This window comes from Stylophora pistillata, chromosome 2 (genome assembly GCF_964205215.1).
Source record: "Stylophora pistillata chromosome 2, jaStyPist1.2, whole genome shotgun sequence".
Lineage (NCBI taxonomy): Eukaryota > Metazoa > Cnidaria > Anthozoa > Scleractinia > Pocilloporidae > Stylophora > Stylophora pistillata.
This window is the reverse complement of record NC_142520.1, coordinates 35,683,617-35,708,390: the sequence shown is the minus strand read 5'-3', so window position 1 is coordinate 35,708,390 and position 24,774 is coordinate 35,683,617. Positions and strand designations below refer to the sequence as shown.

General features: G+C 38.8%; 1 protein-coding gene across 2 annotated transcripts; it reads left to right on the top strand.

The window, feature by feature from the left end:
• The first annotated feature begins 2 nt into the window (after positions 1 to 2).
• On the top strand, positions 3 to 24,774 carry LOC111338563 (WD repeat-containing protein 35). 2 transcript variants are annotated; one of them, XM_088748564.1, is made up of 40 exons: positions 3 to 149; positions 274 to 391; positions 970 to 1,044; positions 1,231 to 1,323; positions 1,951 to 2,052; positions 3,047 to 3,207; positions 3,443 to 3,507; positions 3,820 to 3,920; positions 4,816 to 4,916; positions 5,451 to 5,495; positions 5,701 to 5,826; positions 6,820 to 6,912; positions 7,303 to 7,395; positions 7,581 to 7,641; positions 8,208 to 8,349; positions 10,092 to 10,133; positions 10,754 to 10,823; positions 11,101 to 11,154; positions 11,528 to 11,637; positions 12,102 to 12,150; positions 12,327 to 12,422; positions 13,685 to 13,753; positions 14,426 to 14,506; positions 14,663 to 14,710; positions 15,143 to 15,231; positions 15,980 to 16,097; positions 16,717 to 16,802; positions 17,114 to 17,193; positions 17,950 to 18,149; positions 18,264 to 18,326; positions 18,794 to 18,957; positions 20,191 to 20,239; positions 20,664 to 20,738; positions 21,137 to 21,214; positions 21,545 to 21,634; positions 22,507 to 22,575; positions 22,678 to 22,782; positions 23,388 to 23,473; positions 23,926 to 23,994; positions 24,478 to 24,774. In XM_088748564.1, exons 1-40 carry the CDS (start codon positions 126 to 128, stop codon positions 24,641 to 24,643), a joined length of 3,606 nt encoding a protein of 1,201 aa, XP_088604690.1. In that variant the 5' UTR covers positions 3 to 125; the 3' UTR covers positions 24,644 to 24,774. The 2 variants fall into 2 exon arrangements, with proteins under 2 accessions (XP_088604690.1, XP_088604691.1); XM_088748565.1 differs by lacking the exon at positions 10,092 to 10,133.

Here is a 24,774-nt window from a genome sequence, read left to right as displayed (position 1 = left end):
CATGGGAATTTTCATTCTCAAAAATAAAATGGCGGCCAGCGAGGATTGTTATAGATTTTCCAATATTGCTGGAAAATGAAGCTTAACTCACATCTTTGAATTGTTCGAAAAAATAACCTGAAACCATGTTCATATATCTGAGCAAGAAGGTTTGTCGCGTTCTGTCTTGTTGATTTGTTAATCTATTTTCACAGGTTTGTTTACATCTCAGATCGTTGTCAAGGCGAATTTTTTCTAAATCTTCCTTTTATTTATTTATTTTTAATTTATTAGATTGCCATACCAAATAATGTCAGACTAAGATGCCTGGCTTGGAATCGAGAACAGGGGTACATTGCTTGTGGAGGTGAAGATGGATTGCTCAAAGTTCTCAAACTGGAAACACAACCAGGTGAGAATTAGATGTTAAATCAAACAACAGCGATTATCCTTTTGTTGCTATTTTCCTTTTTTCTCGTCACCTTTCTAGTTTATGTTGTGTATATATATTACACCTACCAACTTAATCGTCACCCTGCCTCTGGAATCAATGAGAGTCCCGGAGAAACAAGATAAGACTCCCCGTTTTTCTCCCTTGGGGCCAGCCATTAAGTGCTTATTGATGTTGTTAGGAGAAACTACATTTTGGTCATGTGCAGGAGTGAAAATATTTTAGAATACAATCATGTCGAACAATTGTCATAAAATAATGTACATGTATATACTATCAAATTTCATTGTTGACAGGATATGTATCTCATTGCTCAGTGAGGACAATTCTTTGTGATGATCATGATTTCATTATCATATTCTGCAATATTCATACCTGACTCTGATGATGACTTCCGCACGGGTTGTCGAAACGTCAGTCACTACAACCGACAACAGTCCTTCTCAGGACTACACTCACCCGGACGATCAGACTACATTTTCACATGCTACCCCTGGGTTCAAGCCTTTTACTGCAATATTCATACTGTTTTGTTGCAGGAAAAGATGCTAAAGTTAGAGGATTGGCTGCTCCAAGTAATCTCTCTATGAATCAAACCCTAGAGGGACACACTGGTAAGCCCAAAAAAAGATGCATACCAGTTTTGATAAATTTAGTTCTTCTCCCTCTATTTAACCACCTTTACCATGTTTAGGATTTAAAAAAGGTGTTATGGTATCATCTAACCTTCTTCAACTATTTTCTGATGTTTTAGACTTCATAAATCTATATTTGTTAAAATTAATTTTTCTGCTCAATAGGTGCTGTGCAAGTAGTAACCTGGAATGAACATTTTCAAAAACTGACCACAAGTGACCAATATGGCCTGATCATTGTCTGGATTCTGTACAAAGGTTGGTAGCAATATCTATTGTAGTGTTCTTTATCTGAAACATATGTTGAGGAAAGGCACTGGCTTACACCTTTAGAAGTAAGCTTCCTTAGTGGACTCTGTTTAGAGGTTTTAGATTCAAGACCAGGTCTGGTTATTTTTTTGTGTTTTTGTGCAAAATGCATTACTCTCAATGTGCAGTTGGTCTGAACCTAAGAATTTAAAGGGGTACAGTCAAGCCTTGCTTCGATCCTGACCTGGATTATCCGGATTTTTTTATTATCCATTTTTTTATTACTTCTCTGTTTCCATTTGCTATTCATATTTTTGATTATTCAGACTCTCGCTTATCCAGGCTGAAGTTCACACTACTCTGGATAATCAAGGTTTAATATTACTAGCAAACTGTAGGAAGCCTGAAAAAAATTCTACCGGGGAGGGGTAATCTGTAATGGTGTAGCATTAGCACAGACTATAGCTAAATGATTTCAGTTAGCACATTGGGTTTTGATATTGATTACTGGTATTATCACTTGTCTGATTTAGAGTATCATCTGATAATAAGGGTGTGGTCAAACCAATTACGTGTCAAACCAAGAGAAGGAAAACAAAATAAACAAATAATTTGTGTGAAATTTATAACGTACAGGGTCTTGGTATGAAGAAATGATCAACAATAGAAACAGAAGTGTGGTGCGAGACATGAAATGGAATGCAGATGGACAGAGAATCTGTATTGTCTATGAGGATGGTAAGTGTATGGTACATGCTGTGCTTTCATAATTTGCATTTGACAAACCTTGAGTGTATACTACATGTATAAGTGTAATTTTTTTTTTTTTGAAATGGTATATGAAGCTACATGAATGATGACAAGCTACAAAATTGTTCCAGCATATGACTTGTATAATGTCAAGTTAAAAGTGAATTATCTTATATTAATTTTAATTAATAACACCATTCTCTGCTGTTGATGTATAATTATGTATTATGGGTTGCATGACTGAATGACCCGTCATATTAAATATCTCATGGATGTATACTATTCCTGTAAAGTGTGCTTGTTGATTTAAACAAGAGGTAGTTTATTATCGTCATCAAGGAGTATTTGGCTGTTTAGCAAGCTGGAACCACTGACCATTTATTTCTGCAAAGTTGTCTGTGTCCAGCTTCTTGCTCTCAGATCTATCGCACAGAGTGACATGTTTTAGTGAGACATTGCTCTGAAAAAGAGGCCTGATGACTTCTTACAAATATTTGTAATTAGTTTTTATTAACCAAGTGGGAGGTCTGTATGGGAGAATCTTGACTGAGGTCGCCAGTACAGACCGAACGCAGTGAGGTCTGTACCAGCGACCAAGGTCAAGATTCTCCCATACAGACTGACCTAGCTTGGTTAATAAAATGTTTATTATATGGCTGTGTCTTATATGCCAATTTTTTATATTCTTTGTACCTTTTTTTTCTAGACTGGTCTAGATGCCGGTCCAGATGGGAAAATCTAGACTGCTTTCAATATTGATTTCAGCCAATTAAATTCGTGAATTCGGTAGTTCCCAGTCCTTGTGAGACACAGCCCTATAATAATATATACATAATATTTGCAGAAGATGAAACAGTTGTCTTCGTCAAACTTGAATTTAATTAAAAATTGAATATGGCAGCAGCTTGGGGGCTACAATAGCCGGTGTGGCAAGGAAGGGGTGTATTGACCGTGTTTTTTTGGAATAATTATGTCATTACAGGGGCAGTGATTGTTGGTTCTGTTGATGGAAACAGGATTTGGGGAAAGGAATTGAAAGGACTGCAGCTCAACAATGTGGAATGGTCCCCAGATGGAAAAAATATTGTGTTTGGAATTAGTAATGGAGAAGTTCAAATCTTTGACAACACAGGCAACTTTTGTGTGAGTTCCTCTGGAGTTAAAGCATTAAGGATTTCTAGCCATCCTTACAAAATCTCACTTAGTCGTGTACTGTATGTGTATATGGTAAAGCTATGGATGGTTTAATAAATTCAAAAACAAAACCAGATCAGATTATTGTTAAATATTCAAACTACCTGTAAGCATTCATAAACAGTTTAAAAACTATATAAACCATTCTTGACTACAAATTTGAATTTTTCTCTCTCATTTGTAGACTAAGATGACATTGTTTTGCTTGACCAATGTTACCGGAGCTGTTAAGATCGCTGGGATTGAGTGGTAAACCCCAAACTTTTGTATTGTCCTACCAACTAGATATTCTGTATTATAGTGTGGCACAAATTGTGTCCCTGAGCAAAACTCTAGTTTACTATCAGAGTACCTCACTTATTAAAAGCACACTTGATTTGAAGTGTTGCTCTGTTCTGAGAACTGCACCTTCATGGTGAAAGTGATTAAATATATAAATAAATAGAGTAACTGTCTTGGACTACAGTAGGATATTGGCTTACTTAGCTAAAGGGTTTTCCTTTGGTCTCTTGTCTGCTAATATCTGCTCTATATCAATTGAAATTCTTTCCTTGTTTGAAGGTACGATGGACGAGAGGGATATGTTGAGCCTAACTGTCCTTGCCTGGCAGTGTGCTTTGACATTGGACGGATGCAGATAATGAGACACGAACTGGATGAGAGTAAGTGATTGGAAATGAATTTGTGAGAGTTTCTGCCAAGCTGAATATAAAGGCTAATAGTTTCTAAAGAAACTGTTTGGGGCTGTGTTGGTGGGGGTAACGAAATAATTTGAATGTATCAGCAAAGTTGAAATGGTAAATTGGCCATTGGCCGTTACGATTATAAAAGCTGACGTTTCGAGCGTTAGCCCTTCGTCGGAGTGAAATGGTCTATAAAACCTTTCGCTCCGATGAAGGGCTAACGCTCGAAACGTTAGCTTTTATAATCATAACGGTGGTCAATTTACCATTTCTACTTTGTTGATATAATTTTATTCAAATTATTTCTGCCAAGCTGGTCAGCTGAGTCAATCAAAATTAGGAAGCTAAGCCTGAGTCCAATTCCTGGACCTTTTCATTTCCTTTTTTCCCTTTTTTTTTCTTTTTATTTGTCATTGAATTTTGTTGGTTTGGCATGTGTTAAAAAGTACTCATCCCCTCGTCATACTCCAGAATCGTCATTTTGAGTTGGCAAGGGGTGTAATGTACTATCTATTTTTAAAAACACATTGGCTATTTCAATACTTGTCAATGACTGGCATATTGTTTTCAGCATGGGAGTTTGATGTTGTGCTGCCTACTTTGTATCACAATTTGGTTAGTTAGAGTCTTTTTTACAACCCAGGTAGACTGAATAATTATGTGGTATAGGGTTGCCTTGGTTAAAATTAGGAAAGGTCTGGGAAAAACAAGAAATTTTCAAGGTTAATGTTACAGTGTACCAATTTATAAAAGTCAAATTTTATTTTCGATTTCACAAGTCATTGTTAGGCTGATGAGTGTGAGTAACAGCACGTGATCATGGAAGTGCTATTCTTACACATGAAGTATTGTAATACTTGTATTTTGCACTTAGGTCCCATATTGATTGACACATCAATGTCAGTGATGAATATTCAATGGAATAACTGTGGGTCTGTTCTGGCTGTTGCTGGAGTACAGCGAGCTTCAGGACAGGTAGGTACAGGACTGTACAATTATAGTATTGCAAGTTATGGAACATTGGAATATCTTGTCTTGTACATCTCGTTTCACTCAAACATCTTTTGTGGCCCAAGTTGTTGATTGAGTGTGAAAAATGCATAATACTGGTATTACTGCTGTTAAAATATCTCATTTGTTATTTTTATTTTCATACTTAAACAATTGCCTCAAGAACTCTAGATGTCCTTTGGACCTCTTCTCTAGACATGTTTACCCACGAAACTCAGTACATTGGCCATGATTACCATTCAAAAATTAAAACAACATGCCTAGCTTTGATTCTTGAAATATTCACAAAACAACTAAGGAACAGAAAATTACCTGGTATAATAATTTGTTATCTAGACATGTACAGGTGTACATTCAGTTGTACAATGTCAATTCTTAATTTATTTCCAGGACCTAATTGAATGTGGTATGACTTCATCTTGTGGTTGTTTCTTTTGTTTGAGATTTGATTCGTTTCTTTTGTTTGATACAATTATATAATTTTTTTTTCTCCTAAAGGACAAGGATGTTAATGTGGTGCAGTTTTATACTCCTTTTGGAGAGGTAGGTGTCAGATAATCTCGCCTTTACTTTTGTACATGTAACTGTAGTACTCCTTGATGAACCTCTGTAACTTCTGTAGACATTATACGAACACATTGTCCAGTTAAAAAGTGTCAAGTGGTTGGTGGGTTTTATCTTGACACTGACAGTAACAAATTCTCAACTTACTTTAACCTTCATTTCATGGATTTGTTTGTGTTTGTAGCATCTGCGAACTCTTAAAGTACCTGGTAAACAGATAATGCAAGCCTGCTTTGAAGGTGGAGGGCTGCGCATTGCCTTAGCTGTGGATTCGTTCATCTACTTTGCCAACATTAGGCCTAATTACAAGGTGAGTGGATTCTACGAGACTTTTTAGGTTGAACCATTCAATTGTAATTCCAAAACATTATCTTGCAAACAAGTTATGAGAGCAGACAAGCTTATCAGTTAGAGTGTGTAACCTTAGTATAGAATGGAATTCTCTTGTCTAATTTACAAGAGAATGTATGGCAGTCATTTGGGAGAATGACTAATTGGATCTTGAGAGTTAGGGAGTATTATGTAACACAGTGACAGGATATAATTTTGAACAATAAAATTATACGCTGTAGAGTAATAGTAGCAACACTGAAGATTGAATCTTTTGAATGAAAATTTCGCCTGTATTGGAAAAACTACTGAGATCAGAATCACAATCAGTCACAATTGAGTATAATAAATTGATTGGCAGTGTGCATTGTATATGTATGTGATGCACATGCATACAGTTCACATTTTGTCACCAGGAGGTAATATTTCTATCAAGAGGGACTCTTGGTGGGGTGATGGCTTTTATGGCTATCAGTTAAAATTTTGGCCTTATTATGGCTAACGGTTTTTATTAAAAACTGGATCATTGGATAATGCAATTCAAGACTTTTTATTGGTTCAGCCATTATGGTATATGAGCCAATATACCATAATCTAATTTCTGTACATTGTTAAATCCGGTTTCTTCTCACAAAATAAAGTCGAGAAGATTTGTCTAATAGCTTGGGGGCGTTTTTTTTTTAATAAAACAATTATTCCACTCGCGTTTGTTGGATATGAGATGATTATAGCCAACTCGGCGCTACGCGCCTCGTTGGCTATCTATCATCTCATATCCAACGCGCGCTCGTGGAATAATTGTTAAATATCATTCCATTCTTTTCACCAGAAATTGTTTTCTATGGTTAACTGTTTTTGAGACTTGGTTAAAACTTGTCAATTTTTACGCGTAACGGCTAAATTTTGTGGCCGGTTATGGCTATCGGTTAACCTAATTGAGACCCTCTATTCATGTTTAAAAATATCTTTTCAGTGGGGTTATTTCTCAAATACTGTGGTATATGCATTCAACAAGCCAGACAGACAGGAACACTGCGTGGTGTTCTGGGATACAAAAAATGGAGAGGTGCGTATTTGTGTATGTTTAGAGGAGGAGTCTTGGGAGTCGTAAGGAAGTTAATGCTGGCCCTCTTGATCTAAGTTGTGAATTTGTTTTTTTTCTATTTAATTGCCGCTTGGACAGATTGGCTTCGTTTGACTTGAAGGATATTTTCAAAATGTTTGTCCGTGCAGTATGATTTTGTCCCGGTAACTAGTTACATCCGGTAAGACTGAGTTGAAGTCATGGGTATGGGCATTACGACAACATTTTGTCGCACTGGAACGAGAATTTTCATTTGTCGCCCGGAGGGAACTGTGGTTATGACGTACCGCCTTGATTTTAGCGAGTTTGCACGACGTGTCAATTTTTTTTTTTCATCTGTTACCCGATGTTCTTGATTTTTTCTTTCACTAGAAATACGTAAAGTACGTGCGAAACTTATTGTCAATCACAGCCTGCGGAGAACACTGTGTGCTGGCCACAAGGGGTGATGACAGCAGCGGCCAGGTACAGTACAAATATGTACGGCGCAATTTTCATTGGATTGTTCAAAGTAATGCAAAGTTCTTTAATTTTGCCTTACCCCAGCCGGTTTCGGATTTGTCTGGAAAACTCGCCGAACACTCTCTTAAACAATCAGCTCTATAGCAAAAACGAATTTGAAGTTGCTTACTTGTGTTTTTATTTTCCAGCATGTTCTTGTGCTGTGTAATGCGATTGGCACTCCATTGGACTCTAAGTATATTGAAATAGGTAAGCTGGGTCAAGAAGAGAACTCTGTGTGGCATAACACTTTTTAACATTTTGCTTATAACCTACTACTTGCCATGTATTTATAATGTACAAGAACTATCCTTTATGCTATACTTACCAATTTACTCTTCAGAGGTACATAAAGTTTAATTAAAAGATGAAACGAACTTGCAAGGTAGCGCGATTTGCACAGTTTTTTTGCATTAGTTCTGTCGAGCTTTCATTTCATTTCATTTGTTCTGGCGAAGGGCTAACGCTCGAAACGTCAGCTTTGAAACTCTCTAGGGTGGACAATTTACATTATCAACTCAGCTGATTTAAAACAAAACTACCATGTTACTCTCACAGACGCAGCACCAAAGTTTCTTTAGAAACTTGATTACCCCCTTTATTCATTTCATCAGTTCAGAACGTACGTCTTAGCTAGCCGCAACCTCGAGTAACTCACTCTCGTGTTCTCCAAATTTTCTGCTATGATTGGTAACTCGAATCGTAACTCGATTTTGCCGGCGAACAGGCTCACCTTAGTTGTTTATTGATGCGTATGAAACCTTCCATCATTACAGAACCTCTCTTCGTTGCCATGACTCGAAGTCACGTGATAGCTTCATCCAGGGAGGCCTTCTATTCCTGGCAATACCGCAGCCCAAAAAAACTGACTGCTCTGGAACTTCAGACTCCCTCGAAAAAGAAGGATGTCAGAGAAAGGTGGGTTTTGATTCGCTGAAAAAGTTAGCGAGTTAAAGTAATCCCTTGCAACAAATTTGGATCTTTGTCATCATCTGAGCTACAGCGCACCCACCCCCCTCCCCTAACGCAACATTAACCCTTACTTGGTATCAGTTGACTGTAGTTGGGTTAAGGGGGGAAGGGGTAGGTGGGAAGTTGCACAGATACTGATATTCGTGGTTTTCACTTGACGTCATCAAAATTAGAAAATAAGGAATCATCAATCCTTTTGAGATTTTAGTTTAGTTTAAAACAGCTGAATACTTATCTCTTTACAAATTTTTAGTTTGATAGGGTTCTTCGTTTTGTGTTAAGGCAGGGTTGAATTTCTAAGCTTTTGCGCGGCACTTTATTACAATGGCTGCCGAGAATGCTTTTACGTAGTTTAAAATGATATATGACACATGTTTTGCTAGCTTTCGACCGCCGTATTTGTGGCCTTCAGGGGGACGCAAACATGTCGTCTCCATACTAAGCCTTATGAAATTGAGTAAAATATTTCTTCGAACATCTCCCGCTATCACAAAGACCTACATTTTTTGCGTGATTGTTTGGATATTCATATTTTTTCATCTCTTTGGTTCTTTATTTGCTGAATGGTTTTGATGATGTGACAGTGAAAACCGGCAATTGATCCACAAAGTTTCTTCGTTTACACGTATCTTCATATAGCGTAGATGGAATGTCAGCTAATTGTTGATTATCCAAGAAAATAGGTGTCCGAAGTATGGTTAAAATTCATCGATATTAAAATCTCCACGTGGCTACTTCTCGACCATTGTCGACAACCTTTTTTTTTACTAGCATTCTAGCCTGCAAGCAGGCCACTCATTATTATTAACGTAACAGGAAGTGCGTTTCTTCGCCCCCGGGAAGATTTGGGACAAAATGGGGAGAAGTTTTCAGGGGGTCTCGCACTAGTGATGAGTTTATCGGCCCTAGACTCCCCCCTCCCCCGTAGACCACTTACTGGCTAATGTTGCACAAGGCCTCATGTCGATGCGCCTATAATGGGGGGCCTGTTCGCAGGTTGCTTGCACTTCCTTGTCGTTTTTGTTGCAACTTGAACTTAAAAGATAATGGTTGTATGGGCATCCTTTGAAATTAATTTAAGTAAAACAGAAAAAAAATTAACTCAAACCTAAGTTCTGAGTAATGAGGTAATGAGGTTGTGAATTGCAGTTAAAAAGGAATATAGCATAATGTTGAAACTTCTTAATTATGAAAGTATGGGAAAGCTTAAAATTTCAGTCTTTATTTTGAGTGTAAATAAAGTTTCATCTCAGTTCTGGTGCTAACAAAAAGAACAAAAAAAAGCTAAAAACAAATTTAAGAATAAATTGCATGCATAAATAGCTATTATATTTGTGCGTAGCTTGCGTAGCTGGGGGTTTTGAGTACGTCAAATGGCGAAAAAAAGCTCTTTTCCGTCCCAAAACCTCTCTCGGAACGGAACACTGTTCATTCCCGAACCTCTTTCCAGAAGGAGCTCTTTTCCCCCCCAAATCCTTTTAGGCTTCGAAACCTGTTATTGCCGGCCATTCCCGCGAGTGACGCTTCAAAGCGCTCTGAAAGCCACTAGCTGTGCATTCTTAATTGTTTAAAACATGACAAACTTAACTTGCCATCAAATACTTTAAACTAACTGAAGGAAAGCGTGGCAGAAGTGTTTTTCTCTGTTGCGCATTTGTTTTAAATTTGTCAACATTAAACTCTTGTAGTGATGTTGGAACTACTTACTACCCCGAGTACTCCAATCTCCGGTAAGATTTCTCAACATTTTGCCTTAAATAATTTATTTAAATACAAATAAATCATCTTGATAAGGACGTTTGAAATAAGAGTCTGAAGACAAACTTTGTCCTAAACAGGAACTTATTAAGAGATGTATTTTCGGTTCTCTTTTATCTAAACAAATTTGAGGTTCCGATCCAACAATGTCTCTGAAATAAAAGTAGTAAAAACGATTTTTTTAAACTTTCCTTGAATGTGACCTTACCAGTCTCTGTTTCGAGAACTTGAACATGAAAGACAGTTGACCGTGCTTGCTAACGAGATTTTAGAGTGGCTAATCGTCCCCCTGTTATGCCAGTACTGGGAGTGAGCATGCGCTCTATTTCATTGGTTCATGGTACATTTTGCAGTTGCTGGGTTTTTAAAGTAACACTTTGTAACTTCCTTCCGCATGAAAGGAAGTTAATCCCACAACCTTTGGGCAAACACAAGGACCCGATTAATGGCAACTCATTTATTTGAAAAAGTAAAAGGAAAACAAACAAACTGATGAATCAAGGATTTGATAGGATAAGATGGTAATTTCGTCACGTTGGTTTAAAGAGAGTTTACTTAATTTCTATTTTGTTACTTTTATTTTCGCGAGCAGAATGTTTCACATTGACGACGTACCGTCAGGAGCTGGAGAAGGCATCAAAGACGTGAGCAAGGCTTTAGCGGTACGTAAACCTTGTCACTCCCGATAGCCCACAATACAGAAAAATTTTGCGCAACTGTGTCATGCGTGCAAAACGTGTAAAACGTGTAAAGCGTGTAAAATGCACGTTGATCGACTCGTGATTCGTCTGAGGACGCGTGGTTCTCGCCAAAGACGATGTACCCGTCACAGCTCGCAATTTTTTTTTCTTCTGATTTTTGTTTCGGTTTAGTTTCAGTGGCTATGTTGTTATTGGTACCCATTAAGTTTTAATACATGTCTCACTTTGAACTTTGCAGCCAACTCACGATCCAGTGTGTTGTATTTGTGCTTCTGATAAACTCCTTATACTGGTAAGCGATTAAAAGCGTTATGTCGCGTCCTTTATATGCTAGACAGCATCTTATCAGATAAGCAGGCAGAAAGGCAGACAGACAGGTATACAGAGGCAGATAGAGAGGCATACACAGTCAGACACGTGGACAAACTTACGAATAGACAGAACGGCAAGCATACAGATAGACAGATAGACTTACGAATAGACAGGCGTACAGACAGACAGGCAGACTGACCGATAGACGTACAATCAGGCAGATAGGCAGTCATACAGCGCAGGGGTAGATAAGCAGACATTGAGTCATTCAGTCATTCAAACAGACAGACTGGCATGCGTGGTACCACTGTCAAAACTGAGTACTGCTGCAATTATTCCAATACTTTTCCTAGGGACGTGAATCAGGCACCATTCATCGCTATTCCTTACCAAAGCTTGCTCTGGAGATGAAGAATGTTCTTAACTGCCGCCCACACCAGCTGTCACTCAACTGTACTTCATCGTAAGAAAAAGCTGTTGTATAAGGACCAGAATCGAGTCTTCTTCTCTTTCCATTTTTCTTTCCTTAATTTCTGTCGCTTTTGAGGTCATCGTATTCAAGGGAACTGCACTAAAATTTCAGTATTTACCGTAAATACAGTAATTGATAATTAATTTATTATTAAAACTACCGAGAAATGTGGCTCAAAATTAGACCTTTGCAGCGTTTATGAGAGGATCTTCTTTATACATTCCCTTGGAGACTGACAAGAAAACCTGAGTTAAAAATCAAGAGTTTTTCAAGTTTGTGATAATTTCCTTAATTCTCATGGACCTTATGTTTGATTCAACTGCGATGCCTTCTTGAAAAATCAGATGCTAGTCACCCTCAAGCGTTAAGGGTTTCAACACTGTACCATTTCAATATGTATCCCTCTATAACCTCAATTTCTTAACAGACAATGTATTTATTCTTCTGTTATCCAGGCGCTTGGCAATCATTGATATCTCCGGAATTTTATCATTCTTTGATTTAGTAAGTTTTTGTTAAGAAACTTTACACTTTACTTTTGTTATTTTACGAAGAAATTTAACTTCGATTTATCAAAAGTTTTTTCTTAGAACAAACTTGAATGATTTTTTTTACGATTCATTAGAATTGTCTTATAGTAAAGCCAAGTTTCTTGCCTCTTTCTTTTTCTTTTCCCCTAGGACGTGAGAAAGACAGATTCGCAAAAGAATGAGACTGTGGTCGGCGAACATTTGAAGTTTGAAAGGAAGGATGTGTGGGACATGAAATGGGCTGACGTAAGTTTAAACCGACATAATTCACAACGACCAATTAAAATGAAGGAATTGTTACCAGGAACCAATGAGAGCTTAAAGGAAAACAAGTAAACTGACCGAAGCGATTGGTTTTTAGTTTTGCATCTGATTGGTCGAGAGGGTGGCCAGAGTTTTCTTGACCAATCACAGCGCTCAGTAAAGCAAATTTAGTGGTATCCCGAGTTACTTTCGACATTCAGATGGAAATTATGGTAATTAAAGCGTTTCGTGTGCCTCTTTTTGTTGAGAATGACAGTCACGGTAAAAAAAAAATCTAAGAAAAAGTGTTTAGCTACGGTTGAAAAACAGCATAATTGGCAATCAAAGCATTTTGCAAATGAATAAAGGCTGATAGTTTCGAAAGAAACTGTTTGGGGCTGCGTCGGTGGGGGTAACGAAATAATTTGGATATGTCAACAAAGTTGAAATGGTAAATTGGCCACCGTAACGATTACAAAAGCTGACGTTTCGAGCGTTAGCCCTTCGCTCTGACGAAGGGCTAACGCTCGAAACGTCAGCTTTTGTAATCGTTACGGTGGCCAATTTACCATTTCAACTTTGTTGACATATCCAAATTATAAAGCAGTTTGCAGTTTTGCAATAAAGAGATCAAGAACTTTTGTGGCTGTCTTGTATACCCAGATTTTTCACCCAAGAATCCCAACTTAACTCACCCAAAGGATCACACAGCACCTTGATATTGTTAGATATATAGCGACAAACACTGATAATTTCTCACAAACTCCTCCATATGCAGTTTTAATTACAGTTTAACAACGCGTATTTTAATTCTGATATTAATTGAACACGAAAAGATGCGTTATTGATAAAGCTTGAGGTGAGGGTATCAGAACGTTGTAAATTTTATATTTATCGCCGCAAAAGCTTTTTTTCATGTAAAAAAAATAAAACTTTCTTCGAAGTTCCAAGCATGTTAACCGACTGGAAGCGCTGTGAATATAGGTGGTTTGCAACCAATCTTTAGAGACACAGTTAACAATGGTGAAAGGAACAACTGCTGGTGGACGAACAAAAGAAGCTAATGAGATATCTATTGTTTACGTCCACCAACATGGCGGCGATGACATAACGTGCAAACCTCTTATAGCAGGGACTGAAATCCAGAATATAGCAGGGAAATCCCCGGATGGCAAAGTGGCGAAACCAATCGATTCGCCTTGTCTAGTCCCTGTTAGCGGGGCTAGCAAATGATTTTACTTTGTCAACGCTGTTTTCTCCCGCAGGATAATGCTGAGCTGTTTGCGATGATGGAGAAGACAAGAATGTACATATTCCGGAACTTAGATCCGGAGGTATACTTGACGTCCTCAATTGATTAAAAACTTCCCTTATAAAAAGAACTTTTCTCTCTCCTAAGAAGTACATGCATAGCGTGAGAATGATGTGTCACATGTCTTGTACAGCGCCAGATCTCTCCTTTAGCAGAGCATGTCGATGCAGTGTTTAATTCGAAATATTAAACATAAGTTATTTCTGTCGGAGTCCCCGTTTTCGGGCTACGCAAAATTTGATGATTTCGCTTTATTGTTTCGCACTAGGCGGCTGAAAAGTGTACAAAAGTTGAATACGTGCCAGCTGAGCTGTAGCTATTCTCATTAAATCTTTTACTTCGCTACGTCCTCAATTTCGTCGCCATTGTGGTTTTTTTAACAAATTATTCAAAAGAGTTAATGAACAAAACAAAAGCTCAGCACGTTCGGTCTAAAACCTTGTACGTTTTCCAGCCGTCCTATGCAAAATAACAAGGTGAATTCACCGAATTTTGCTCAGTCTGTAAAAATTATTTCCTTTTCTTTTTCATGGCATTTAACTTTCTGTTGCTTCCACGTGGCAGTGTGATAAACTTTTTCGTCCTTTTGTGAAACAGTTTTTATCTCGTCAACTGTTTTTGTAAGATAACTGTGCATGTATGCTCTAGTGTTTTGGAAATTTGATATTTGAACTTTGACAACTCTGGTTTTTAGGAGCCGATTTTGAGTTCTGGTTACATATGTCAGTTTAACGACCTGGAGGTGAAGGCTGTGTTGTTAGACGAAATCATGAAGGTAAAATATTTAGTGAAGGGGAAGACGTATCTATTTGACGACTTTATCAGCAGCTATTTACTGATGATGTTTTGAAGTTGAAATTGGAAGAAACATCTTACGAACGTGTAGGGTTTGCATGGGTTTTGATAACATCATGCTTTGCTTTCCCAACAGGATCCTGACCATCCAAACAAAGAAAACTTGATCGATTTAGAAGTGAAGGTGAGGTTATGGAGCGTTCTCAGAAATGTTTGTAGGTTACTTTTGCTTTCTCACTTATGGGTGAAAGGTAAGGCCCGGAAGATAATATCATGATATTGTTGTGATATTTCATAGTACTGCGCTCTAGATGGAAATGTGGAAACTATTTTTTCGCAGACGGGTGCGACGTCGAGCCATAGCTAAGACTAACAATCGGTTCATATGGCAACATGCATTAATCGAAATACAAAGCTCGCGGAAAGTTTGAAGAGCACGAGAGATGCCTAAGGGTTCGCTTAGGCGTTGTTAAGACGGATAAGCTCTAGCTTCTTGAGTGCTCTTCAAAGTGTTTTTAAAATATCTTGATGAAATCACAGAGCACGCATGAAGCAATTGTGTGCAACGCGGAAGCGCAAACTTTCCTTGACGCTTACTTTTCGCTTTTGTTCGCAGTCTTTGAGAGATGCTCGCGATTTGTTGGAGAAAGTCGGTATTCCAGATGCCTACCAGTTTATCGAAGATAATCCCCACCCGCGACTTTGGTAGGATAGAAAATTCATTAGAGAAAGTGTAGCGAGCGAGTAGGCCTCTTCCTTATTATTAGCCTTTCGGGACGAGCGCTTTTTCGCCCGCGGGAACATATGAGGCCTTGAACGACGGGCAAGAGGTCTGCGAGGGGAATAGGGCCGATAATTAGTAGTGCCAAACCCCCAGCAAACCTCTCCCCGATTCGTCTCAAATCTTCCCGCGGTGGAGAAGAGCGCGTCCAAAATAATGAGGCCCTGCTCGCAGAGGTTAGAGAAAGTGTAGATATAATTCCTAAGCCGCTCTGCATAGCTGAGGGTCTCAGCGTGGTTAACCGTAAAACGGCTAAAAAACTTAGCCTTTAGGCGTAAAAATTGACAAATTTAACCGTTAATCGTAAAGAAAAGTTTACCTTAACAATGTTTTCTTTAATCACAAAGGAAGGAAGTTATTCGTTAACCGTAAAATGGCTGGAAACAACAACGTGAAATCTCCGATATTTGCATGGTCTGAGAACATAAAAACGACGGCAATTCATTTAAGTTTCCATTTGGAATTCAACTTTCCACACATACGTTATGCTGAAGTTGCAGTGTGGCGTCTTAAAAGACAGTAAACTCATCCAGCTCTTCGCGAAATTCTCACGAAAAATATTGATTATTTTTTTTTTAATCGACGTTTTCCTCGGCGTTGTCGTCCTGACTGGTTAAGGTCCCTAAATCAATATCATGACCGTAAATATTTATTTTCATTTATCTTTTACAGGCGTCTTTTGGCGGAATCGTCGCTCGAAAGGCTGGATCTTGAAGTTTCTGAGAAAGCTTTTGTTCGATGTCAGGATTATCAGGGAATTAAGTTCGTCAAGAGACTTGCCAAGTTAGACGTGAGTTTTGTGTGATTTACTTGTAACTTCTAGGATAAGCTGGATTGAATACGCATTTTACAGCTAATTGGTTCATACTTATAATATTTTTAACAAATAGGTTTTATGTTGCTGTGTGGCAGTTCTGTAAAAGGTCACAGATGTGGATCAAAAAATGTGGTATAATTAATAATTATTCCACGAGTGTGCGTTGGATATGAGATGAAATAGCTATAATCATCTCATATCCAATAAGCGCGAGTGGAATAATTGTTTTTATTAAAAACGCCCCCAAGATATTAGACAAATTTTACGAAATCTTGAATTTTTTAGTTCCTTTTTAATTCTAAGCTGACGCGTACGGTTGCCATATTTGTAGATTATGGTATATTGGCTCCTATACCATAATGCCGGCTAAGCCAACAAAAAGTCTTGAATTGCATTATCCAATGATCCAGTTTTTAATGAACGGTAGTGATCCACTCGGCTAGACCTCGTGAGCCTCTTTTGCGCTCTTACTCATTTTGACGTTATCTGTGATCCCAATCTGTACAGACGCACGACAACATCGAGCCGGTTATTTATACGAGGTCTAACCCAAACTGCGGTTTTTTTTTTGTATTTTTTGTATTTTTAACAGAATGAAACCAAGAAAAAAGCTGAAGTCGCCGCATACTTCAAGCGATTCGAGGAAGCAGAAAGACTGTACTTAGAAATGGACAGAAGGTAACGTTTCCTGTAATAGTCCATTTTATAGTTGCGCGGTTGGTTACCAAGCCTTTGAACAGGAGTGAGGCTATAAGGGTGACCTTGTTGCTGCTTTCCAAATGTAAATTACTTTGTTATCGTGCTCACTAGATACTAGTCTCTGTTACAACAAGATCACCCACTGCCTCACTCAAAGTGAAGTAACTTAACTGTAAAATGGCATGTTGTTATATCAGAGCTGAATTTTTTTTTACGTTTTCTTGCGGAGGTTGATTCCAAATATAATAAGAGTCCTTCCGCAGCATGTTTTGTTTTTCATTTCTATTTAGAGACCTTGCTGTTGACTTGAGATTGAAGCTTGGAGACTGGTTTAGAGTCGTTCAACTTCTTAAGACCGGAGGGGGAGGTGGTAAGTAACATTACACATGCAACATACATTACAATTCAAGCACCTTTTTACTTATTGTGAACATTTCTCACCAGTTTGCATGGGGACATTTTGAATGGTGCAAAATAAGTTCTTAGTTAGTTCTTTCTTTTATATAAAGCTTCCAACTTCCCATACATTCGGTAATGACGAGATTTGGTTGAATTCATTGTTTTTATGACAAATATTTTTCCACCTTTGTTTTAAGCATTCATTTTTTTCACATTGCTAGTGATCATCAACTTTTTAACCATGTTGTAGTCGTATGTAGGCACTGGCGGAGTTTCAAAGCGAACACTCCTGTTATAGACCACTTTCATAAATGGCTGCCGGATTAATATTCTTTTGTTTAAATTTGAATTAGCCCTGCTGGCCTCGTTCTCCAGTACAAAATTCAAAAGAATACATTATCTCAAGCGAGGCCAGAAGGGCTAATTTAAATTTAAACAAAAGAATATTTATACGGCAGCCATTTATGAAAGTGGTCTATGTCGACGTCCAAGTAAAACCGTGTTAAGTTGACCGTTTGAGCATGATCAACAGAGCTAGCTAACATTTAAAATGACTAATTTTTTTATTTGCCCATCGACGCAGCACGAGTGTTTCTCAACAAGCTAAGCTCTTCGTTCACACGAAACAGCGCGATGTTCACGCAATCTGCGTCTAGCGGAAGTGATTCATCTTTCACCGGATACAAAACTCAACCCTGATTATTTTCGAAAATTGTTCCTCGTTTAGGTGATGACCAACTCTTGGAGCAGGCGTGGAACGCAATCGGTGATTACTACGCTGACCGACAGAAGTGGCAGAACGCGGTCACTTATTACGTGCAAGGAAGAAACCAGGCTCGACTGGCGGAGTGTTATTATATGCTGGAAGATTATAACGGACTTGAAAAAATGGTCAACACACTGCCAGAAAATCACGTCTTGTTGACGGTTAGTACATTCTTAAGGTTGGAGGATATTTAAATGTTTGGCAACGTACGGTGTAGTGCGTATTATCATTTCTAAAGTATTTTTCCTGTGATAAGTTTGCATCTTGTTTTGCAGGAGATTGCTGCGATGTTTTCTGCTGTTGGAATGTGTGAGCAAGCAGTACTTGCTTTTACTAAGGTACGCATATCGGGCACACTCTCTCGCTTTTTACGATGTTATACGAACTGCCAATAGCAGCTTCCAAAGAGTCAATCGCCTCTACTGACCCGCACCCCGTCTAGGGCAGGGAGGGGGTTGGTAGAAATGCCCTTAAACAGCCTTAAATGAGCTTTGACATGGTCTAAGCGCCATGCAATGTGTGTCAATCAAACCCTAATTCTTCTAACTCCCTAGATCTGACTTTTGATTCTCCCCTTCTAGCTGCTACAGATTTCCTCTTAAGGTAGTTACAAGAATTTGGAGTTAGATCAAGATGACAACATCTACCTGACAAGTTTGAGTATTCTCTTAACCTGTGCGCAGAATAATGAACTTTCAGTTCCATACATTTCAAAGACCGTCCTCCATTTCACTTACCAAATATTTTTTCTATCTATCTTTTAGTCATTCTTTTTTTTTTTTTTTACTGTTTTTAATATGTTCAGACGGGCAAGGTGAAGGAAGCCATTGATTGCTGTGTTCAACTCAATGAGTGGGATCAAGCCATTAGTCTGGCACAGAAGCACAACGTCAAAGAGATCGATAGTCTGCTCGCCAAGTACGCTTCATACCTGCTGGAAAAGAAAAAGACTCTCGATGCCATTGAACTGTATCCTTGCAACAAATTATATCCTCCATTCCTCCCCCGGAAGTTAGAAATCCAGAGGGAGTGTCCGGGCTTCATCAAACCTGCCGGTCTTTCACTACTTATGTGATACAAAATAGGGACTTTAAGCAGTCAGGACGGCAACGCTACGGAAGACGTCGATTAAAAAATGAGTTTCTACTTTTAGTTAGAATTTCGAAAATGGCTGCATGTGTTTACCGTCTCTTAGGGCACCAGACCTCAAACTCAACATAACGCATAAAAATAGCGTTGAGTTCCAAATGTAGATTAAAATAATTTGCCGCCGCGGTTTCGCTTCGCAGACGACGCAAATTTTGGTGATTTCACGTTGTTGTTTTGCAAAGGACGGCTAAGAAATGTACGAAGTTTTAAAACGCACGTGCTGGGCTATTGTTCTGCCAATTAGGTCTATTGTTTTTTCACGTTTTCGTTGCCGTCGCCCTCGTGGTTTGCTTCAAAGGGAGCTTTAGCAACAACGACGGCGACGGCAACGGCAACAAAAACGTCGTGTCGAAATCTAACTTTTGGTTTTTGTAACTCTTTCGAGATTATTCCGATGTGTTTCACTTGGAAAATGCTGGCGAACTATTCAGGGACTATATCACTACGAACGGCGTTAAAGTAAGGAAAAAGAAAGAAAAATTAACCGTAATCCGCTCAGGTTGTCGAGAAAACCTAAAATTTGGTTATTTCACGTTGTTGTTTTGCCGAGAACGGCAAAGAAATGTACCAAACTGTTAAACGCATGTGCAGGGCGATTGTTTTTGCTCATTAAGCCTATTGTTTTCTACCGTTCTCGTTGCCGTTGCCGCTCTCGTTGCTAAAGCTCCCTAATGTCCCTAATATTTCATAACGGCAGGATCGCATATTAGCAATCGGTGGCGTGTGACTTGTAACTGCGAGTGAAGGGAGAAGGAGAGTGGTGTGATTTGGTCCGATTGTTTGTTTTTGTTTTTTTTTTCGGACTCCTTATATAAAAAAAATTCCTGGATGCATTCTGCAAGGCGTGATCCATGTCAGTTGGTCCAGAATTAATTTATCCGACTCGGGCCTCCAGGCAGCGCCCAAATCACTAGAACACCATTTGACCCTTGTAGAAAGAAACAACTTTTATGCATAAAATGACGACTTTGTTTTACTGTAATAAGACGTTTGTGCAGCTTAGGCATGGCTCGCGCAACACCGTTTTTTGCACCGATTCTTGACCATGTTTAGATACCGCAAAGCAAACCATTTCATCGATGCTGCTAAACTCCTTTTCAAGGTAAGAGTTTGTTTATTTGTACATTGGGTAGAATGAAATTGAGAAACAACAGAGACAAATTTATGTTAGGAATGGACAATTTTCGTTTCGTTTTCTAACCGTTCATTACAGATCCTATATAATCCTCATTAAAAGGATGAATATGATTGATTTTCAATGAGCATAATCTCTCGAGATCTCTCACAAGATATGAAGTGAGGCGACAAAACAGAAGAGCGAAAAGTCCTATTTAAGCGGGATTTTATATAAAGAGCAAGTCACGACTTCCTTTTATCGTCAGATTTTCAGTGCTTTTATTTGAACAGTATTCAGCAACTCCTCATTGTGTATCAGTAACCTGTTTTCCAGAAACAATTAATCAAGAGACAATGCCTTTGCGTAAGAAGTTTGTCTTTGCCGGAACTTTCTCTTTTGTTGATTTAAGGTTGCTTCCGAAGCGTCAGATGCTACGACAAATCCACTTCGTGCCAAGAAAATGTACGTTTTGGCTGCACTGCTGGTACGTATATACAGATCTCTTCTTTTTTTTCATATATATAGGTCAGCGTTCTAGACTTGGGGTTGAGGGGTCTGGGTTCGAGCTTTGTATAGACTCAATACTATAAACTCAAAACCAATCTTGACGTGGTCACCCACGCTTTCCTGCCCTTCAGGCAGTTTGCTTGTTTTTACCTCGAGTGCTCATTGGCTCACTAAGATATTCCCTTTGTTCTGTTTGGTTGTTTAATTTGGTGTTGCTTTTGCGTCACTCAATCGAACTGCGCTTAATGCAACTGAAGCTGGAATAAGCTCGGACCAGATGGAGTACAAGGCTGAATTAACCTTTTAACCTCCACAATAGAGGTAGTAATGCAAAATATACTTTATGTCATTAAAGATGTTTTGCGTTAATTGTAGGTGGAAAATTACCATGAACACGTTAAAATGACAAAGATGAGAACGGCTTCAGGGAAAGAAAAGAGAAGTACAAGAGAGGTTGGTGAAGCTTAGCCTAATGTGTAGCATTGAATCTATTTATGAAAAGGTAATTTTCGTTCGGTCACTGCAACAGTTATAAGAAAAGGTATCGGAGAAAATTTCCCATTTTTAGATGAAGTTTTCTTCGCAGAGGTTTCTGTGCTTGATTTTTGTTTTCAGACAAACTCTATTTCTAATTGTGCGCGAATTGAACAACTTGGTGAGGAAAGAAAGAAGTTGGGACCGAGGAGATAGATGAACATTTCGTTTAGCATGTGTTTCCCGATACGTGCCCCTCGCCTTTTTCTATCAAGGGGTTTTACTATCGGTATTTTTGTTTTTGTTCAGGCGACGTCTGCCCTGGCTGGTTTGCTTGAAGAGGACGCCATTGCTACAGATGAGAGCAAAATCATCGACAACGCTTGGAGAGGAGCTGAGGTTCTTTTGTTGTTGTTGGTTTTTTTTTTTTTTTTTTTTTTTTTCTCACTTTTTTAGTCAGACTTTAGGAGATCAGATCGGTGACAACCAAGAAAGCGTCAATTAGGACAGTTTTCAACTTGGGGTAAAAAGGATTGCGTTGCGCCTGTTCTACTTTGTTTTGTGATTGCTTTGTAGAACACGCATCATCTTCGCACGTAATCAGATGCGAAACTAAAGGCAATCGGAAATTTGTCGCTGGCTCCCTTTTCTTCCTTTTCTTCCTTTTCTTCCTTTTCTTCCTTTTCTCCCTTTTCTTCCTTTTCTTCCTTTTTTTCCCTTCTCTCTTTTCTGTGGTTTAGGAAGAAGTCTCCTTGTTGCTACTTTGAGTTCTCACTGGCTCTCTGAATGGTCGTTGTGATTAGGCTCAGTCGACAACAGTCACGCCTCGATTAACACTCCTTTGGATAATCTTTCTAATTTTACGTGTTGCTCACGTCGCTCCTCCATAGATGGCCATGTAAAGGCAATGATATGTACCACGTAAAACGGCATTCTGTAAAAATCAAGCGACCAAGTTTCCCGTTATTGGTAATACGCCAATTGCAACAATCTCGTTAAGTGGGTTTGCTGCAGGGCATCCAGCTCCAATTCTTTAAAGACGCCGTTTTGTGACCTTAAACTCATGAAATGGTTACCAAATTTTTTTCGCTCTCGCCATGGCGACCAAAATGGTCGAAGTTTGGAGCGCTGTCTAGGTGAGAGCCATGGAAATGAACGTCATTTCAAATCGTGCGCATATACATCTCCAACTAAATATTCTAAGTTGCAAGATAATATGCTAATGACTCGTATTACTGAGACACTTGCTTTTTCTTTGTCTCCTTTTACAGGCATACCACTTCTTCCTCTTGGCACAAAGACAAATGTATGAAGGAGCAATTGATGCTGCAATGAAAACGGTAAGAATTTTACAGCAGAATGTCTGCAAAACTATTGGTTTCATTAAGTGATATGCGAAACTTTTATTCTTTATTCTATGCTGGTTCCCCACCTCTCTCCAGGCCCTACGCTTGTGTGATTACGAAGATGTCCTGGATCCAGTATGCGTCCATTCCCTTCTAGCACTTGTCAGCTGTGCCAACAGGGCATTTGGGACTTGTTCTAAGGTAACTCTTTTCTCCTCTCAGTATGTACCACCGAGTACTGTTCCGCTGGCTCCATTTACTTCTCCGAGACTTATTAGTTTAAAGACTTAACTCTGCTCGCTTTGATCGGTCAAAACACAAACGCTAATTGCATCGATACACCCTGAGCGATTTTGCCACAGACTACATTTCCATCGGTTTAAAAGGCGAACTGTTTACTAGCTTTTCGACTGTTCTCCTGTCGTTGCTTCGGTGGCTGTAATGTGTACATCTGATCAATTGGTCTTCCACCGACCCACGGAAGATGATGACATAAATTTAAAATTCAAGCCCGGCATCCTTGCCACCTTTCTTTCATCGTCACTACATCTGTAATTTCATTTAAAACAATCTCGAAAATCGATGAGATGTACAAATACAAGAGTTCAAAGCCTCGCGTGAAACAGTGACAACATTATGCAAGATGTTACTGAAGGATATTATGCAATCTAGAGGTTGTTGTCATTACAATTACCACACCAAATTATCTGAACTATTTCCCTAGACAGCTTAGCTCAGCTCGAAGAGAGAGTAACGAATTTGACCTATTGAGTCTAAGGGTTGAAAATGTTTCTGTATCTTTGCAGGCCTTTATAAAGTTGGAGTCGATTGAAAGTCTGACTCAAGAACAGAAAAATGCATACGAAGAACTAGCCCTGGAAATATTTACAAAGTATGTGAACATTGACTCTTTAGCGTTAAATTCGACTGATCATAAGCTAACTCTTTCACTCCTCGTAGTCACCCACAATGCATTTCTCCACGAAACATCAACACATTCTTAGGCACATAGTTGAAGAAGAGAAGAAAAGAGAAAAAAAGAAAGGAAAGAAAGAGAAAAAAAAAAAGAAAGAGAAATGTCATCCAAGAGATATATTGTCTCACTTCTCGCGCATTTTAAGTCATAAGTGTGGTAGGTTAAGTCTTTACTCGAGTCAGGTGGTCCATCCAACTTGAGTTTTTCTGGTCTCCTCAGCATGAAGCGACTAGGATTATTATTACACGCCCCCCAACTTTCGAGATACCCATCAATAGCAAGTTTATCCCCCCCCCCCCCACATTTTTTTCCTTTAAACTTTTATTGAAGGAGTTATTTAACCCTTTCTTTCCGTACGTTCTTTTCAGACATTCACCCAAAGACTCACGTGGTAACAAGGCGGAGTGCACCAGCTGCGAAACAATGATTCCAGACTGGTACGTTTACAGATGTTTTACTTTAATTTAGGGTGACGTGAGGTCGATGTCACGTCTTACGAGCCTTGTGGCTCATTATTTCCGGGGCTTATCCAGATGTCTGTGTTGTAAAGAGAATGAGAAAGAGTGTGGCCAAGACTAGATCTTTTGGTGCCAGGTCCAGCGCGTATACCACCAAGTTTTCTTTCATTCATGGAGATTGTGGTCTTCTGCGTTGAAAGCTTACGATGTTCTCCTTGCCACTGCATTTGAAATTTGTCCATCGTGTTATTTGTTTAATAGTCGGTCATAATGTACTAGTACTTATTTCATTAATTTGAGTGACGTTTGATGAAGACGAATAACGTGAACAACTTATAGAGAAGTTCTAACCACCGATCAGTGTTTGTATGGTGGTATGTAGAGAGGAAGCTAGCTTCTGAGTGACCTCGTAAATGTAGGTGTTTTTATTTTATTTCTTTTAACCTTCCTCCCAACTTATAGGAGCCAAATTTGTCCAAACTGTGACACGAAGTTTCCCACGTGCATTGTGACTGGACGTCCATTAATGGACTATCAGTTCTGGATGTGTGGCACCTGCAAACACCGGGCCTACGAGCAAGAGATCAGTTCCCTTAATCACTGCCCACTTTGCCATGCGCAGATCTAGTTTACCGTGTACGTTACTTCAACTGGAAGACAGAGCTGAAAAACTTCTATGCATGTTACCGAGGTTTTAGGAGGATTTGCCATATAATGGTTATAATTCACATTAGCGATTAAACAAGTTTGCTGAAAACA

What these genes read in the sequence shown, in the direction of transcription:
- LOC111338563 (XM_088748564.1), top strand. Translation starts at nt 126, where the DNA reads ATGTTCATATATCTGAGCAAGAAG. An exon ending in AAGATCGCTGGGATTGAGTG is followed by an intron (nt 3,508 to 3,819) that starts GTAAACCCCAAA and finishes CCTTGTTTGAAG; the next exon opens with GTACGATGGACGAGAGGGAT. An exon ending in TCACTCAACTGTACTTCATC is followed by an intron (nt 11,638 to 12,101) that starts GTAAGAAAAAGC and finishes TCTGTTATCCAG; the next exon opens with GCGCTTGGCAATCATTGATA.